General features: G+C 55.5%; 1 protein-coding gene across 2 annotated transcripts; it reads right to left on the bottom strand.

The window, feature by feature from the left end:
* Positions 1-814: 814 nt before the first annotated feature.
* Positions 815-13,883, bottom strand: SRF (serum response factor). 2 transcript variants are annotated; one of them, XM_071739997.1, is made up of 7 exons: positions 13,339-13,882; positions 11,609-11,875; positions 6,122-6,383; positions 3,887-4,006; positions 3,169-3,360; positions 2,567-2,643; positions 815-2,309 (listed from the first exon to the last, which is right to left on the bottom strand). In XM_071739997.1, the coding sequence occupies exons 1-7, from the start codon at positions 13,768-13,770 to the stop codon at positions 2,214-2,216; spliced, it is 1,446 nt and encodes a 481-aa protein (XP_071596098.1). In that variant the 5' UTR covers positions 13,771-13,882; the 3' UTR covers positions 815-2,213. The 2 variants fall into 2 exon arrangements, with proteins under 2 accessions (XP_071596098.1, XP_071596099.1); XM_071739998.1 differs by lacking the exon at positions 3,169-3,360 and having other exon boundaries at positions 2,121-2,309; positions 13,339-13,883.
* Between the last annotated feature and the right edge of the window lie 5,308 nt (positions 13,884-19,191).

The raw sequence follows: 19,191 nt of genomic DNA, 5'->3' as shown, positions 1-19,191 counted from the left end.
ACACCTAGAAATGGGACACGGCACAACACTCCCACGTGCTCCGAGCTGTGGGTACACATCTCTCTTGGAGCAATGATGAAAAGGGGAGGCAGCGTGCAATGTCACCCTCACCAAAGGGGGCCACCCCACTCCCCACAAGCCCTTCACAGACTGCATAACAGACCAAAAATAGGCCAAAATAGGGTTCTGACAGCTCTTTGCACAGGGGGGCTTGAAGGGAACCAGCCCACATCCATGCACTAAGGAATAGCTGTAGAGGGGGAATTACATCCCAGACCCTCAGCTAGGACTTCACAAGATGCTTCCTGCAGAGCATGCAAGGATCAGCCACTGCTGGCCACTTGCCACACAGGGAGGAGTGGGGATGCCCACAGTCTTGAGAGCAGTCACAGGTAGCACTGCTCCACACCAAAAGCAGTGACAGAACAGCCATAGGTCCCAAAAGCACAGGTGAACAGGGCAGCCACCAGAATACCCAGCCCACCTCTGACTCCCAGACACACTGCAAGCCTCTCATTCCTGAGGGATGGGTTTCCCACTTCTAGAGATTGGCCACTGCTCCTCTTTGTCTCCTGCCCATTAAGCCCAAAATGATGGGTATGGAATCCTCTGTACAGGGAAGTGGGAAACAGGCATCCCACTCAGTTCAGCTTGATCCCTGGCACATGCTGGTGGGTGGAGAGCGCAGCTTAAACGCTAATGCTGAGGGAACATGTCCAAAGTTACAATACAAACTCAAAAGCAAGGCCCCTTTCCTGCCTCCATGCCCACCCCCCCCTCTCCCATCCCCCTGGTACAAACCCCATGAAAACTGTACAGGAGCCAAACTTTTATTCCTTAAAGAATTACATAAATACTGAGTTTAACACTTAGAAAAATAAAGTCATTTTCTTTTTTCTTTTTTTTTTTCCTTTTTTTTTTTTTTTCTTTTTTCTCCAAGGCTTCTTTTGTCTTTAACTTAAAAAAAGAAAAGTTACAGTAGCTGCATCTTCCACTAAGGATTCAGCAGCTTCTCTCACTTGCTTGCTCTCCCTCTAGGGACAGGGCTAGGCAGCAGAGCCATTCACAGCAACTCCCATGCAGGACCAAGCATGCTCCAGCCCTTCTCCTCTGGCCTTGTTGAGCCTGCACAGGTATCACAGCTGCTCCTCCACAGCCCTGGATGGCCTGCAGGTCACCCCAGAGCTCAGAGGAAGAGACTGCCACCTGCCAAGCAGCTCAGTGCCCCATGGGCTCTTCCCTTTGACTCTTGTTTCTCCAACTTGCAGACACAGAAATTTAGAAAGCACTGGCTGGAGCTGCATGGGGATGTGGGAAAGACCCAGCCACATTCCCCTGGGGGTACAGAGTCCGCAAGCAGTGCGAGGGCTGAGAGGAGAGCCTGGGGCTGAGCCGTCCACAGAGGCCCCCCCCCAGGAACTCTCTGGGGCATTGCTGTGCTCCTGGGCATCCACCAACCACCTCAGCTCTGTGAGGGCAACCACTGGGGCAGACAGGCAGGCTGCAAATCTGCTGGGCAGCCCAGTGAGGAGGCACTGAGGGCAGAGGGTTCACTGTAGTGCATACGAGGAGGACGGGGCCACTGGTGCCGCAGGCTGTGCCCTGCCCTCCAGAGGAAGGGCATGCAGGTCCAACCAGAGATGCACATGCAAGCTGGCCACTCTCCCCTCTCCAGAGCCCAGGGTGAGCTGCTACAGCCAGGACCTGTCACCCCCACAAAGGCACATTGCTGAGGCCAGCAGCACAGCTCCGCCGACGGCTCTGGATCCGAGCTGAGCCCCACGCAGAGAAAACGCTCGTGGGCAAGGTGATTTGGAGTGCCCAGAAGGAGCCAGAGCCTCCAGCTGGGAATGGCCCACAGTACTTAGTTACAGCGCAGGGCAATCCTCCCCTCAAGAGACAAGTTTCTTTGGCTGGCGTGAGACAAGCACAGCTATCGCAGCATCCAAAATGCTCCCAAGCCCTGCATGGCCCCAGCACAGCTCCACCCCAGGTGGGTCCTGAAGCCCCACGTGCATGCCTGTGTGTATGTGTGTGTGTGGGTGGGTGCGTGTTTGTGTGTGTGTGTGTGTGTGTGTGTGCATGTGTGGATGAAGGAAACGTGAAAAGGCAACAATAAATAACTGGTGCAGTCTGTACGAGAAGGAATTGCTGCCAGCCCCAGCACTGGCATGGCAAGCCAGGGACAGCACAAGGCTGGCAGCAGAGGCCTCTCAGTCACTCTTGGCGCTGTGTGAAGTGTCCAAGTTGACCACTTGCAGCTCCGTCAGGCTGCTGCCACTGCTGCTCTGCTGCCCGATGACAGCCATCTAGAGAGAAAAGGGAGGAGGAAGCGCTGAGGGACAGCATGCCCGAGACCATGTGTGCCAGCACCCAGGGTGCTCTTTTCTGGAGCCCTGTCCAAGGAGGGCAACACTTCCTCACCCAAGGGTGGGTGGTACTGACAGCTTTCCCAGGCCTGAGAAATGGCCCTATGCACGGCCCCAGGTCTACCCGCAAAGGATGCGCAGGCAGGGGCAGAGTAAGAGCACCCCTTGAACACCTGTGAGTACTACTCTGCACCTACCTGGTGAAGCTGGACAGCAGAGACTGGGATCTGAACGGTGCCTGATGGGGCTGTCAGGAACACTTGGGGGACGCCACCTGCCACAGAGAAATAGCACAGATGAGCTTTAAACAGTGCTCCCCCATTGGTCCTTTCTCTGAGGCTCTGTGAAGCTTCACAAGGAGGAAGGTGCCTGTTTGCATGTATGGAGACATCCCAAGAGAAAGCCACACGGGCTTGTTTTCAAAATGCTGTGAGAAACAGGCACAAGCCCTCAATCCAAGCCTTGCCTGAATGGCTTCATGCTGCTTTGCCCCTTCATGCAACCACAGGCCCTCTCTGGAGTCTCCTAGCTCCCTCCACTGCCTGCCCCGTAATGCCACCTGTCCCAGAAACCCTCACCCTTTTTTCCCCAGCAAACAGCTCAAGCAGTTCTTTGGAAAGGAGAACGGTGGGATCTAAAAGTACGCATCCAACGTCACACATTGCCGGGCCTTTGTACAGCCTCTAGGACTACTCAGGAAAAAACTCTTTGAAACAAGTATACAGCATAAATACATGCGAGATGAGAAAAATCTGTATCAGAGCACTTAAGGAAGCACTGACCCAGACAGCTGTCTTACCCTGATCCTGGACCTGGCCGTGGGACACCTGCATCGCTGAGGGTGCCTGTGAGAAAGCGTTGAGGACTGCAAGTCCACCGTCCGCAAGGCCAGGTGTGGGCGCGTACATCACCGCGTGTGGGCTGGGGTACATCATGTGCCCACCCACTGTGGTTGGCACAGACGACGTCATGATGGTCGCTGGGAGGGTCACTGGCACCAGGACAAGACTACATGTGAGCCACACAAAAGTAGTCTGCTACACTTAGAATCATAGACTAGAATCATTGAATCGCTAAGGTTGGAACAGACCTCTAAGATCACCAAGTCCAACCATCAGCTCAACACCACCAGCCAGCTAAACCATGTTCTCTAGTGCTACATCCACACGTTTTTTGAACGCCTCCAAGGATGGCGATTCCACCATTTCCCTGGACAGAAGAACTGGGCAACCCCTTCCCAGCTCCACACTGAAAGTAAGAGCAGATGATATATCTGGAGAACCTCTGAAGTTCCTTGTAAGGTACCCTATGCACAGCCACATCTACCTAAATATAACATAACACAGGGGCTGGCAACAGGGATAAAAACACCTGGACAACTGTCAGAAAGGCTGGGATAGAGTTGGTCTGAAGAAGGATCCTGGACAGGTAGCAGGTGTGAGGTCTGTTGGTGTGGGTTGTTAGCAACAGTGGATAGGAAGACAGACAGAACATGGTTACCCCAACATCCCAATTACCTGTTCCACTGGAAGAGGTCTGGGTAAGGTCAGTGCTGCTGTCACTAGAGGGAGTCGTTTGCTGCGGTGCCTGGTGCACCTGAATCGCCTGGACTGGGACCTGCTGAGCCATGGTACCACCTGGGGAGAGAAAAAAGGCCTTGAGCCTGTGGCTCAGTGGGAATACAGGCACCCTGGGCCATGTGAAAGACCCCTAATCCTCTGGCCACACACGGCTCCAAAGTGTTGCTCTGCACTGCACCGAGAAAGGCAAGCCAGAAGTAGCATGTGGCAAAACAGACCAAAACCTGCTCTTTCCTGGCACACAGGGGCCAAGAAGGGGTAAGCTAGCCTACAGGGCTCCAGAAAGAAAAGGAAAGGCCACAGCAGCTCTTGTCCAGCTCCCAGGAACACCTGGAGCCCTCCTGACCACCCCTGGCTCCACCAAGACACAGTACAATGTTGGGAGGAAAGAGGCCAGCCACATGTCCCAAGGACTGTCCATGCTCAGCCTGCAAGGATCATCTCCCTACACTGAGCAGAACTTCCAAGAGCCCAAACACCCAGGCCAGCTGGGTCCCACTGCCTCCATCCTCCACAAGGTCCTCAAGGAACAGCTATCTCACCCAGACTGTGACCTCAAGGACATCAGTGTCCTACACAGGGACTAGAGACCACTGGGCCACAGCAGTGTGCATCCCAGAGTTTCAGGGACAGGGACACACAGCCTCCAGCCCAGCCAACTTGCTGCAAAGCTCTTCAGCTCGAGAGGAAGCTTGTCATAGGAAGGTCCCTCCAGGCCTCAGGTCTTGTCTACAGAGGCAAGAAGAAGGAATGCCTGAGAGCAGGAACCATCAGCCACCTCACTCAGACTGGGCATCTCCCTGCACACACCACACCACAGAGAAACACATCCATTATTGTCTTAGGCTCCTCCAGATCATGAAAGGAAGCCAGTCCCCTTGTATGGGATCACACTGCCTGCCAGGGCCCAGAGAAGCTACAAGGGGTCCAAGAAAGTATGCAGGCTGTCAGACTCATTGACTTGGGCAGAAACAGGCAGGACACAAGAAATACTGCCTCACTCTCAGTGCTGCTCCTCAGATGATGGCTGCCCTCACAAAGGAGGGTCTGTTCTGAAACTCCAGTCAGGAGCATGTCCAGCCCCAGTACAACACCTTGAGAGCCTCGACTCAGTGCAACAAGAAAGCCCTACAAAGGACAATGCACACAAGGCAGCACAGCAGCAGCACCACTCCCTCCTCTGCTCTGTGTCTCTCCTAACCTATCCTCTGCACTGTGGTTCAGCGACTGTGTGGAGATCCAAATACAAAAGCAAGGGCAGCTGCTCAGAGCCAAATGCCAGAACTCAAAAACCATCCACCCTTGCAGTCTCCTTCCATCAGTCCTCCAACAGCACAGTTCAGCTGCACCAGGGCCCAGCCTTCTCTGAATTTACTAGCTACAGGACAAACCCTGGGGCAGCAGACTGCCAACCCACAGCTTCCTGTTATCTGTATACCCTAGGGTGTTGCTCCTGCCTGTGCCATTCTCTGCCCTGTCTTCACACCTCTCCCCTGCACCACTCTGAGGGTGTCCTGCACTCTGCCTTCTCTCCCAACTCAGCTGGGGGGTCAGCTCTCTGGCCAGGACCAGGACCCCCCCAGAAGCCTCTATCCCCCAACAAGCAGAGAAGTGAGTGCTGACCTGTCAGCAACACAATCTGCCCCCCAGCTCTGGCAGGAAAGTGGAAGACTGTCTGCTGTGCCTGCTGCAGCTGTCCAGCTGTACCTGTGACCACCTGGCCCTGCTGGCTGGGAGGAGCCAGGGAGTGGGGCTGTAAATGAGTAAAAGGAATGGCAGGGGTCCCCAGAGAAAGAGAAGCACCTGCCAAAAGGAGGAAGAAAGAAAGGCTTCATCACCACCAGCTCTTTTCGCCCCCTCTAGGCTTCTTGGTGCTGCTCTGGGGTCCCAACTCAGCTCCCTGCCAAAACGCCCTTCCCAGCAGCAGGGCCAGCTAGCAGCACTCTAAGAAAATCACTCTAAAGAAAAAAAAAACAAAAAGGGGTCTACATGACCCTTATCCAGCCATTGACCTGGCTGGGCTCAAGCAAGGAATCTCAGCCAGGTTCACCCTACAGCAGTAACCACTCTTCTTCCTCCTGCTACCAAGTCTCCTCTCCTCTGGAGAGGGCAGCACCACACTCCAGGTGCAGAGTCAGATGGATGCAGTCCTCAGCCCCTAAAGGCACTGACCTGACATGAGGGTGAAGCCGGTGGGTATAGGCATGAGTCCCCCAGATGTCACTGCACTGGCTCCAGTAGTCTTCAGCACTGTCCCGTTGGCACTGGTGACGGCATTGGGGCTGATGCTGGCAGACACTGGCGCCAGGTAATTAGTGATGGGGAATGATGGGCCACTGCTGACCTGCATGGAGGTCGAGGTGGTTGGGGCTGTCTGGATGGTAGACGTTGTCCCCGGCAGGTTGGTGACAGTGAACGCTGGTTTCAGTCCATCCTGGGAAAGGAGAGATGGTGACAACTCAGACCAGCCCTTGGATCCAGTCAACATCTGCTCACAAGACCACATCAGGCTCTGTAAGTTGCATCCCCATGCTAAACCATTATCCCCACAGCCCACTGCCAGCACACAGAGCTCTGGGCTAGCAGAGAGGAGAGTGGCTTGTACAAAAACATGGAGAGATTGTGCCTAAAACACAGCATGAAGAGAGCTGGAGAGCTCAGCATAAACCTTGGATACAAGCCCACTGAGAGCCTTCCCTGCAACATATTAAGGGGGCAAAACAACCCTTCCCAAGGAACTGTCATAGTACAGCCTCTTTTTGGCATAGTCCAGGCAAAAATAATCCCTGCAGAGAGAGACAAAAAGGCCAACACACCGTCTCCTGTCAGGAACACATACCACTTCCCCTATGGCAGGAAACACATGATCAAGAACTGAAAGCTGGCTCTTAAAGACAGCTGTACATCAAAAGCAGCAAGGGAGTGGCCAGTAAGGCCAAGCCCAGACACCAAGGAGGCCCAAATCCAGCCCTGACTGACAGCTGCTTTGGCAGGCCCTGAGAAATGCCTCCCAGACCAAAGAAGAGAACCTGGCCAGGGAAAGCATCCATTTGCCAGTCCACTAGCAGATCAGCACAAGGCAAATGCTCCTGAAGGACACCACATTGGCTACAGCCAGCACACACCACAGTCCTCCAAGGAGCATCAGAGCTTTGTGCTTGTCTGAGGACAGCATCACCAGGGAAGCTGAGCAGCAGAAGGATGAGGGCTCTGTGCTGGGCCAATGCTAGCCTCAGAGACTGGCCTGATGGGTCTGGGAACAAAGAAGGAACATGTGGTGCCAGGCTGTGTAAAACCCCAGTGTCTGCAGCACATGGATGGACATGGCTTAGATCTGCAGGAACCAACTAAGCCCAGCATGATCCCTGCTGCCCCCCCAGCAGTGACACTTCAACCCTCCTTCCCCCAGATCCCCTTTCAGATACCCAGGGTGTGCACGAACCCTCTCCTGCCCTGCTCAGCTAGCTAAGAGCAGCCTGCAAATACACTGCTCCCCAGGAGACCATGCCATGGGCCACAAGGGATCTGCTTTCCCTGTGCCCTGCCACAGCTGCTGGCATGCCTGGGAAGAGTTAAGGCTGCCACACTCCCACCCCTCCCGCTGCAGGCTGGTGGGCCCAGCTCTCCCACGTGCTAAGCCTTGTTCCCAGCTTGTCAAGCTGCCAGGATCTAGGAATTCACAGCTCAACAAACAGCTAAAAAAGGGAAGGCAGCCCATTTTGGACAGGGGGAGCAAATCCCAGGCACTCAGCTGTGCCCCAGGGCCTGGGGAGGGAGGAGAGCAACACCCCTCTTTCTTGGCACCACAGTCCCTGAAGTCCAAATTAGAAGAGGCACATGATAACAGAGCAGAGCCCAGCAGAGGCACTTTCCATTAGCTCAACCACAAACTCCTGCCATCCCACATGGGACACGGAGGCTGTGGGCAACCTCCCCACGTGGGTGACAGGCCAAAGCTCCCCTGAGCCCACTAGGCCATGATAGCCATAGCAGATCAGAATAGACCCTGTTCCCATCTGGAAAAGACAGTCTCCCCCATTGCCAGGCACAGTCCTGGAGGTGTATACCCCTCCCCATCCGACCATGCCCTCCCTCCTCCCGAGATAACGGTCCCCAGCAACCAGGGCACTTAGCATCCCCCACACACTCTGTGTTCTCAAGAGTGGAGAAAGCATCCCAAAAGATTCACAGCACCCTTCTCAAAGGCATTCTCAGGACTCCCTAGAAGCAAGAGGACAAATCTCAGTAAGATTGGACCAGCAAAGGTGCTTGGGAGGAATGCTGTGTCAGCAGGACTGAAGCATGCACACCCACCCCAGCTCTGTCCTCCCCCTAATCTGCCACAAGTGAGATTCAGATTGTTCTCATCTTTGCTGTGTTTCTCTCGGGCTGCAGTAACAGCTTCTAGTACAGAAAGAGAGCTGGGAAAGACCTTGAGATTGGACAACCTTTGTCCTCCTCCCCATGCCTGCCTGGGATGCCTCAGGGCCCTTGGGTACTTTGGCTACCCCCAGTACCTTGCAAGGCCCGGACTACATGCATGAGACCAGCCTTAAATAGGAGCCAAGTCATGGGTCACCTTCAGCACAGATGACCCATGGACAAGCTCTGAGGTAGCACAGCAGCCCTGAAGACCACTCCTTTCCCAAGCCATCTGCACATCTGCATATCCATTCCCCACCACAGCTCACTGCAAACTTCAGTTTGTAAAGTAGTACACGGGGAACCAACACGTAGCAGAGAAGTGCACCATGGCAACAGATGTCTTCACAGACACACATCACTGTACATGCTTGATAAATGCTATACAGCATGAGTGGACCATAAGCCATGGTCCAGGCTATCTGATCCTGGCCATCATGGACCACAGTAGGGTACTGGGGAAAGAAACAATCCCACTCCACAGCTTCAGGAAGCTGCCTTCAACAATGCTCTTCAGCACAGCCCAGACACACATGCACCCACAGCCAGCACTATTGCATAGATGTTGTAGGACAACTGGCCTGGCAACCACATGGGGAATCCTCAATCTGGTCTCCAACACCTAGTCTGCATTTCAGATGAGGCAAAGTCCTGCCTTTCCCCAAAGAGATTAACAGGTCAGGGCTAATCCCATCCCAATCCAGAGTCCCTGAGCTGCCTCCAAAATTCCCTCTCCCACAGAACCACACCCAGGAGATTACGTGAGAGCAGTGTCCCCTGTACCCCTGTGCACAGACAGGTCAGTGCTATGCCCATAAGGATATAGCTGCTGTCTTGGAAGTCCAGTATGCCCCAATCCCACCTTCAGCCCAAGCTCAGCTCCATGACAGGGAGTTTGGGTTTGGCACAACAGGAAGATCAAACAGCTGCTGCTGGCTGCACCACAAAAGAATCCCAGCAGGCTGCTGAATGCAGGTAACAGTCTGGCTGCATTGCTGCCCCCTCTCCTGCAGCAGCTGAAGACAAGCAGCTTTTGTCCATACAGAGGTTCACAGAAAGGCCAGGGAGCAACTGTTCAGCCCTCTCAGAACATCCTACATGGTTGGACCTGACATTTAATTTCCTGACACCTCCTCCAATGAGGCAACCCAGCCCTGTGTACCACCCACCCCTCAGCAAGGATGCCAGCCACCTAGCATGGCTCCCCCATGGGCTCCCTTCATCCTCAGAGGGCTTCTTGGTCTACCTGAATTGGGCTGATCTCTGCCAGAGCACTGAACCAGGCTTCTAGCCCTGCAGAAGGCACAGCAGGTATCAGGAGGGTCAGGGTGGAATGGTCTCCAGCCCCAGGGCTTGAAGAACCCTCAGCATGCTGGGTTTAGCCACAATGTCAAGCGAAAGGCAGGGCCACAGGGCTGCTCCAGCCCCACACCAAATGCTGGCCATGGCCTCAAGACACCCCACACTAAGCACTTTCATTCATGAATACTGGGATGGAGCTTGCAGGGCACCAAGTGGGGGTTGCATCCGAAAGCAGGCAGAGAGAATTTAAGACCACCTCGTCTGCAGAACATTTCCACCCAAGGGGACGCTTCCTTTGGGGCCACACTGCAGTACTTTCAGGGACATCACATGGACAAGACCCATGCCAGGGACAGGTCAGCTGCCATGCACAGCACTTCCTGCACCTCCAAATTACTCCAGGCAGAGGTAATGTGTCTCATTACAAAATACCCACAGGACCTGCCTTTTCATCCCAGACAAGCCAAAGAGATACAAGTCCTTACAAATGCAGATTTCACAAGGGGGAAAGTGCTGGTGACAATGGGCTCCTGTGCCTACTGGGAAGGCACAGATCACAGGAGGAATCAGAGGCACCGAGGGGAGTCACACATGACTGGGAAAGCTAGGATTGTTGTTGGGCTTCCATCAGCAGGGAGCTTTCTCAGGGACTTTTCTGGGCTCCAGCACAGAGCTCTCCAGCCAGCAATACTTTCACCTGCCACAGCTTCTCTGCCTACAGGAATCTCTGGGACCTCTGATACTCCTCAGGGTTCAGCAGCAATCAGCATTTGCTTGCTGCAGCACTGCACACATGTGGGAAAGAGGGCACGGAAGAATTGTGGCAGAGGATACAAGCATGCAGCTCAACACATGCAGCCCCAGACAACATGCTGGACACATCTCAGGGCTGCACTCACAGCCTTTGGGATTACAGCACAGAGAGCTCAAACATCCTTCTCTGGGTTGTCTGCTTAAGTAGCTACAGTATGGCTGTGGCTTATGTACAGTTGGCTGGAGGGCTCCTAGAGCAAGGGCACAGTTCATCTGGAAGGATGCTTTAGAAGCAAGCCCAGTACCCATGCCATGAGCACAGGTACAGAGCTGCAGCAACTCACAGCTAACCCAACAGGACTCCACACAGATTCAGGAAGCTGCAGTACAACTCCCATATCAGCACGTTGTCCCAGCATTCCACCAAACACCTCTGCCTCCCATCTCCAAGCACCTGTGGACACAAGCACCAGCCTGCAAGGATACAGGAGACAGCTTTCTTGAAACAGCTTTGAGAAACAGCACCAGGGGATACAGGAACAAGATGGGGACCTTCCAGCAGGAATAGGCCATTGCCTGACTCTGCACCCACAGGCAGGCCCTCTGCAGCACCCTGGGCAAAAGGGCACAAGTAACACAGGCAGGCAAGGGCCAGTGGCTGCAGGGACACCAGGCAGGGAGAAGAAACGGCCCGTCCAGCCAAATGTTTCCATTCCCTATGTCCTCCCTGCCCCCTTCCAAAACAGCACCAAAGCAAGAGACAGCTGCAGCTTATAAGGAATGTGAGGGGCCCTGCCAGAGACTCTGGCGAGGGAAACCAGGCCTTATAAGGACATGGAGGCAGAATCAAATTTTTATCAATGAGTGCAAGAGCATGGAGACGCCCAGGGAGAGATAACAGCACTGAGAGTTGGCCAGGGGGGTGGGATGGGCCAGTGGGGAGCCCTGCTGCAAAGGCCAGGACACCTGTCACTCACTCCCCTCCTCTCCAAATCACCACTAATGCCAGCCAAGTGAAGGATCCAGTCCCGAGAGGCCACAGCACAAGTGCTGGAGTCACGAGAAAAAGGGACCCTCCCTCAGCTTCCCAAGCTACTATTCGAGGACTCATAGCACCATGGGCACAGTCCATGCCCCTCCCTGTGGGGTGCCCAAGCACACAACCAAGCACAGGAACATTACCTTGGTTTCCCCACTGCTGTCCGATTCAGAGACCTGGTAGGTGAGGTCTGTCTCCTCAAAGCCTGTGGCACTCATGCGCTGGTCAGTGGTTGGGTCTGAGCGTGGGGGTGAGTCTGGGGAGTTGAGGCACGTTTGGATCAATGCCTTCCCCGTCTCACTGGTGATCATGGGTTGCAGCTTCCGTGTGGCAAACGTGTACACGTGGCCCGTCTCGCTGGCCACCAGCAGCAGGACTTGAGTGCCGGTCAGCGTGGAAAGCTCATAGGCCTGCCAGCAGCACAAGGGAAGAAGAGGGAGTCACAGACAGCAGGGACACATACAGTGAAGGGCAAGAGTCCTTTGTGCTCCAGCATGGTCCTCCTTTGGGTCACACCAGCTCCAGCTGCCTGTCACCTCAGAGGAGCTGTGGCCTCTAAAACCAACTTGGAATTGGCTCCCTGTAGTGCACCATGCTTTCCTCCCATCTCCTCCAGCACGCCCTCAGGACACATGCATGCCAAGGGGCCACAGCAAAAGATTGATGCCCTCAGAAGAGGGCCCCGAGAACACTGGGACAATGGGCTGTCCCCATTCTGAAAAAAACCACCCACTTTTCCAGACACATCTGGATGACTGTCCTTCCCCCTCACATACACCTCTGCTGAGCCATGTGAGAGGATGCTACTCAGCCCACATGTCTCTGCTACTTCTTTCCCAATACCAACCCCAGCCAGGCCGGGACTCAGATTCCCCTCAGATTTCACAGCTGCACTCAAACACCCCTGCAGTGAGGCTACCATCCCCCAAGACTGACCTGTGGGCTAGGGAAAACACTCTTCATATGCCATCATAGCACACACAGTGGTCTCACAAAAGCTACCACAGACAGGATGGCCTCATTCTGCATCCCACGCAGCCAGGATGAGCCCCGGAGTGCCCCACAACCATTCCCACCTTCCCAGGGTGCACAAAACCCAGCTCAGCTGGGATGCAGCACTGCCCTGCTGTTCACAGGATGCTGTGAGCACCAGGGGGGGATGCAGACGAGCCGTCAGAACCCAACTGCACACAATATACCCCAAGTTTCTAATTTATCTTCGCTTGGGTCGTTACTCCAGCCACCAGGAACCTCGGAGAGCACTCTGGACCTACCTAGACGTGGCACTGGCTCCTTCCGCGGCTGAAGGAGCCAGCCCTGCCGGGCCCGTGGCGGGGTGGGGCAGGGCAGCCCAGCTGTGCCACAGGACTGGCACAGTACCCAGCTGCTGCTTCCAAAGAAGAGGCCCGAGGGCTCCCGGGTCGCCGGTCAGCTCTGGCTGAGGGCTGAAAGCTGCACCGGGACGGACCTTCCCAGCGCAACAGCCGGGCTGGGGACCGCCGGGCACACCCAGCATCCTCCAGCCTCAGGCTGCGTGACCGCCCTTCCCGCTCCCAGCTGCCCAGGTCCCCGCCCGGAGTTCCGCGGTCGTCAGGAACCGGCCGCAGGGGACAAGCGGCTCCGCTGAAGGCTCCCGCGCAGCCCCCCGGAAGGAGCTGCTGCTGAGCCGCCCCCCCCCGCCGCCGGGGACCGGGAAGCCACCGCCGTTTCCGGGCACGGCTCCGCCGGTCGGCTGCCCTCCCGGGCGCCCAGTGCCGAGGGGCCACAGACAGGTGGGTGCCAGCCGACACCCGTGGGCGCTCCCACCGCAGCTTGCCCCCACCCTTCCTCCCTCCCCCCCCACCCGGTGCCGGCCGCAGCCCCGGGGCCGCACCTTCTTCATGATGCCGGTCTTCCTCTTGCTGAAGGTGGTATAGCGCCGCAGCTTGTTGTCGATAAACTCCATCTTGATCTTCACCCGTCCCCGCGTCTTCTTCCCGGGCTTGGCTCCGCTCACGGCCCCACCGCCGCCGGCGCCGCTGTAGGCGGCCGCCGCCGCTCCCGCCGCGGGCCCCGCCGCCGCCGCCGCCTCGGCCAGGCCACGCTTCACACCGCGCCGCTCGCCGCCCAGATCCTCCTCCTCGGCCGACTCCGAGTCGCCCTCGCTGCCGCTGTACAGCGCCTCCCGCTCCAGGCGGCCCCCGGGCGGCCCCGCCGCCGCCCCGCCGCCGTTCGACCCACGCGTCACCGGCGACCGGCCCAGCCCCGAGCCACGGGCCAACGCGGCGGCGGCGCCGTTCCCGGCCCCGGCTTGGCTCGGCAACATCGCGGCGGCGAGCGCAGGTCGGGTCGGGTCGGGTCAGGCCGGCCCCGCCATGGCCCCACCGCCCGCTCCGCACTCACGGCCCCGCTCCGCCGCCGCCCCCGCCGCGCCGCACCGCCCCCATATAAAGCGATACAATGTTGCCTTTTATGGCGAAGGCGCTCCTTATATGGGGCGAGCCGGCGCCCCGCCGGGAGGCGCCATGCCATTGGCTGGCGGCCGCCAAGCGCCAGTGCCCATTGGCCAGCGGAAGGGTGTTTGATTTGCATACGTTCCGAATGCGCTCACGTCACTCCCGGGTTGAAACACGCAAGGAGGCTCTTAAAGGGACAGCGCGCCCCGACCGCCCCGCCGTGCCGGGGAGGGGGGGAGGGGGAAAGGGGGGTGGTTGTCGCCAGCGGCGGACGTCGAGGGTGTTGCGGTGCTGCGGGACGCACGGCCCGGCTGTCCTGCAGCAGCGCGGGAGGAAGCAGGTCTGAGACAGCCCCTCGGCCGTCTCCCGCTGCCAGCTCCAGGAGCTCGTAGAGGACACACCACGTGGCTGAGACTCTCTGCCTTGCCCTCAGTCCCGGCCTCGCCAGCCACGGGATGCAGTCGGAAAGAGCTCCCCACCGCCGTCACCACCCTGCCGGCCTCATCACCGTGATACCAGATGTTGGTCCAAGCAACCCTACAGCCCACTTTTCCCACGCCTTGCAGGGCACAGCGTGCTGCCAGCTCGTTGCTGGTGGGGATCCTGTCTGCACGGGGTCTGCATAGGGTCAGGAGGAAGGGCTGCAGAGGCACCAAGAAGGGGGTGGAAGCCACATGGGTGCTCAAGGGTTTGCACGGTGCAGGACTGGGCAGATAGAACCAAAATACACATTGCCCAAGAGCAAGTTGACCACCGATTGAAAGAAAAAGGGTCACCGTTTAACAGGATGGGCCACAGCTACCTTAGAGTCCACAGGAGGAGAGAATGGGGTCCTGTACCACAGTCATTCGTGGGCAGGGCAGACAGCTTATACACTTGCCCCTTGAGGAGATGCCCCGGTACACAAACAGAGACCCATGTCCTCCCCTACTCTGCATCTCAGAAGGTTCCTAGCGGGTTGCACAGTCCATGTCTCCTGTGGCTCAGGTGTGAAACAGAACCCCCACAGGAGAGGGACAGCCCATGTAGGCAGGACAACTGGGTGCAAGGCAGGCTGCATAGGAGTCAGCAAGGGTGCAGGAGGGAACACACAGCCCTAGAGGCTTGAAGCTGCGAGGGCAGACAGAGCCACATCCTCAGCTAAGAAAAGGGCTCTCCCACACTGTGTCCTACAAACAGGAACTGCACCCCAGGGAAAGACCTCACCACAGCTAGCACCAGCCCTGCCACAGACCCATTTTGACTCCTGGGCACCTCATGGAAGGTTCTGCAGCTTGCACAAGCCCTTTCCATATCTGCCTCTTCACTCAGAGGACGTGCACGCTTGCCATCAGTCTTCACAGCTGTCTCCCACTCTCTAGGGCCAACCTCCTACGGGGAGAGGGAGTAACTGCAAAACCAAGCACCCCCCCCCCCCCCCCTCACTGCCACCACCTCCCCCTCCTCCCCTCCAGCCATGCTCCTCCAGTGAGCACACATGCCATTTATAGCTCCCAGCAGGACTGCTGGGACTCACATGCCTCCCATCACATGCCCTGGCCACCCTCCCTTTGAGCTGAGCACAAACTACACCTGGCACAGGTGAGACAGAGGCCTCACCATGTCACCTCACCCAGGCTGAAAAAAAGGGTCAGTGAGACCCTCTGCATGGCTGGAGGAATCAGGTCGAGAGTAACTGGACCATGGGCCTAACTGCCAGAGCCACACCAGGCTGCCTGCTCAGCACAAATGTGCAGCCACTGCAGGTATCAGGCAAGGTTCCCCTTGCCCAGGGGCCTGCTACAAGCTCCCTCCTTCCCTATCCTCCTGGGCCTTTCAATTGCAGGGCCATGTGCAGGCCTTTTGATCCTCAAGCTGCAGGAATGTCTGCACAGGCAAGAAGTAAAAGCTGGCTCTTTTGGGGCTGGCTCATCCCCTCTGCTGCCATACTCCACCTTCCTATCTTCATGCTAAGGATACTTTCCAAGATGTTTGCTTGTCCCAGTTGTGGTCTGAGTGGGACCTTATCATCTGCCTGCCTGAGTTTCCTGGGATGCTAACCAAGGCAGTCAGACACACATCATAGAGCCAAGCCCTGTCCCTAGGCCATCTCCCACAGGACACAAGTTTCCAGCAACACTGGACCCCCCTAACCCAAGCAGCACCCTGGTGGCTGTTGAAAGCAGCTTGAATGAGGTTTTTGGGCACATTGACAGTCCCATTCCATCTTTAAGGCTTCCAGTTATAAAGTTCACATTTCTAACCCTTTTCTTCCACAGCTATGGGCACAACACTTGGTACTATGCCATAAAAGCCACTTAGCTGATTATCCCCAAGGATCCCACCAGACAACCAGCTGCCTGTGCCAGCTCCACACTCCTCCCTCCCCAACATCATCCTTCCCATTCCTTCTCTAGGTCACTGCATGAAGACCTTTTCTTTTCCAGCTCTTAATCCAGCTTTCAACTGGGGAACACTCTCTGCACTCAACACTAGGGCTGCGATAGTTTCCATCCTGTTACTGATATCCTTTCCATCGATATTCCAGCTAATTTTGTTTTTTGTTTTGTTTTGTTTTTCTGCTCAGTACAGGTAGGTATTCTAATTTATTTATTTAGCAGCCAGGCATCTTCTATGAGCAGTAACAACCAGACTAGAGGTACTGCTACATACATGAAATGAGGTTATTAGAGCCTCTCTTGAAATGCTGGATTTTCTCTTGAAGTGCTGGATTTGGTCAGCAGAAGGGTTCTTCTGCACTTCATATACAGGACCAAGGAACAGCATGAGTAGGGCTACTCCATGAGGAGTGACTACCTACTATCTAAGGGTCACCCCATAGTACCTGAGCACAGAAGAGACAAGCGCTGGTAACAGGGTCAATCCATGGACCATGTGATGAAGTGAAGTCCAGTATCCAGTCAGGAGGCAGGATAATAAAGCTTCAATATATGCATAGAAGACAGGGCTTGAGATAAGGCCAAAACAGGGACACCTATAAGACTGCTCCCAACAAAACAAATGGCCCAGGGTCGAGCTTATATGGAGCTCACAAGGGTGGGAGGTCCCAGGTGAGACTGCTTAAGACAATTAAAGCCCAGTAGTTCCCCCACGGCTGCATAATACAGCTGTGTAAGAGCCACGGGGCAGCAGCTGAAATCAGAGCAAATCAAAAGCACTTCTTCAAGCTGCTATTGGCTCTGTACACTCATTGCTCCAGGGTGCTCAAAGCACTCACAGTGGGAAGGAGAACTTGGGATAACTTTCTAGCAGGAAAAAACATCCAAAGAGTCTTGGGAAGGCCTGGTTTTGAGGTTCTTGTGCCGTAGGTAGTTGTCAGCTGGGACAGTGCATACCTGCTTGCCATCCTCTTAGACCACTCAGTAAAAGTTCATTTTTGGTCACAGCTGGTGGCCCACTAGGTGGAGCTCTGCTCTGATGGAGCCGTGATGTGTTCTTTGTGGGTCTGGATACCACAGGTAGCCAGTCTTCCTTTCCCGAGTGTTTAAGATGTTCCTTCCATTTAGGCTGAGACAACTGGATTCCATCCCTGTCAACCGCTCCCCATTCTCCTGCAGGGGCTCTGATTTCCTGCTCTCCTCCACCACAGTTAGATGGGACTGTACTTGCTCAGCTTGCTGTTTCCAATTAGTTTGCCCAATATCTGTCTCGTCCCCAAGGATACAGAACTTTTTCAATGACATCACTCTCAAAAAAACACAATCCAAACCCCTGCCTTTCTTCACCCTTTGGGTCTGGAGTTTGTCTCAGCTATGGTGCTTTGCTATTTTGGGTACTTCTCTGTAGTCTCCAAGTCTTGACTGTATGCTAACAGGCACTCATGTCCCCAGGATGTGTTGCAACCCATCCTGATGCTGCTCACACAAACAGCTCACTGCAGTCACCTTGTTCCCTTCCAGTACACAGAGATACCTGCCTGCTTGAAGCTAGCAGAACAAGGATGTCACTCCAGATTTCCTTGGCACCTCTGTTCTCTAGCAGTGGTATCACAGAGCTGCTGCTTGGCTAGGCTACCACAGGTGAGGGTGTCTGGTACCATGTTCAGCCCACCTCTGCTGTTATGTCCAACATGGGGCAGCAAGGTGGGTGAAAAAGAGATCATTCCCTGTGTCAAATAGTCAGATGGACTCCACTCTTCCAGAACCATCTGGGAGTACTTCTGGGGCAACATGTACTCTAGAGGTAGAGAACACCACAGGGACACCCAGGCAAGACAAGACACGCTGATCAGTGACTTGGCTGCAGGAATCAGCCCACAGTCTGCATCCGACCTGCCTGAGACAGCAGCAGGCAGGAAAGCCCATAGGAATGGGACAGATGGGAGGGATGGAGCAAAAGGTCCAAAGGAGGGCAACTAGGCTGGTGAAGGGACTCGAGCACAGATCCTATGAGGAGAGGCTGAGGGAGCTGGGGCTGTTCAGCCTGGAGAAGAGGAGGCTCAGAGGAGACCTCATCACTCTCTACAACTCCATGAAAGGAGGTTGTAGCCAGGAGGGGGTTGGTCTCTTTTCCCAGGCAACCCTCAGCAAGACAAGAGGGCACGGTCTCAAGTTGTGCTGGGGGAGGTTTAGGTTGGACATTAGAAAGAATTTCTTTACTGAGAGGGTGATCAGACATTGGAATGGGCTGCCCCGGGAAGTGGTGGATTCTCTGTCCCTGGAGAGTGGGTGTGAGACTAGATGTGGCACTCAGTGCCATGGTCTGGTAACTGCAGCAGTAGTGGATCAAGGGTTGGACTTGATGATCTCTGAGGTCCCTTCCAACCCAGCCAATTCTATGATTCTATGAGAAGGACATCAAACAACATTAGATGCATGTGAGAGGTCACTTGCAAGTTAGAGAGCAGCAGTGCTATGGCACTCACACTTCAAAGGGATTGTGTATATACTGGGAAGAACTGGGAGGCACAATAAGAGAGACATGGAGCTGTGAAGGGGGAGAGAAGGCATGTTCTGCCTGCTACAGCTCCTCCCAGTGTGCACAATGCCACCACCCCTATGCTGTGGTCAGGCCATCTGGAGAAGGGTCATGGAGGTACCAAAGGTTGAGTGGTGACAAGCTCCTGCCAAGTCCACCATGCAAAGGAGCAGCAGATCTAGGGAGGAGGCACCCAGCAGCCAGACACAGAGCAATCTTAAGCTTGCCAAGAGGCCATGGCTTGGGGACAATCCACAGCTCCCAGCTGCAAGACACATCACAAGTGTCAGAAAGGGCCAGACATTTTTGGTACCTCTAATAGCCAGCTTTTGATAGCCAGCAGACCTGCTTGTACCCAAAAAGGCCCAGATGAC

Source organism: Heliangelus exortis, chromosome 3 (genome assembly GCF_036169615.1).
Source record: "Heliangelus exortis chromosome 3, bHelExo1.hap1, whole genome shotgun sequence".
NCBI classification, from domain to species: Eukaryota; Metazoa; Chordata; class Aves; order Apodiformes; family Trochilidae; genus Heliangelus; species Heliangelus exortis.
The sequence above is the reverse complement of the archived record's forward strand: the minus strand, read 5'-3'. Positions and strand labels throughout refer to the sequence as shown.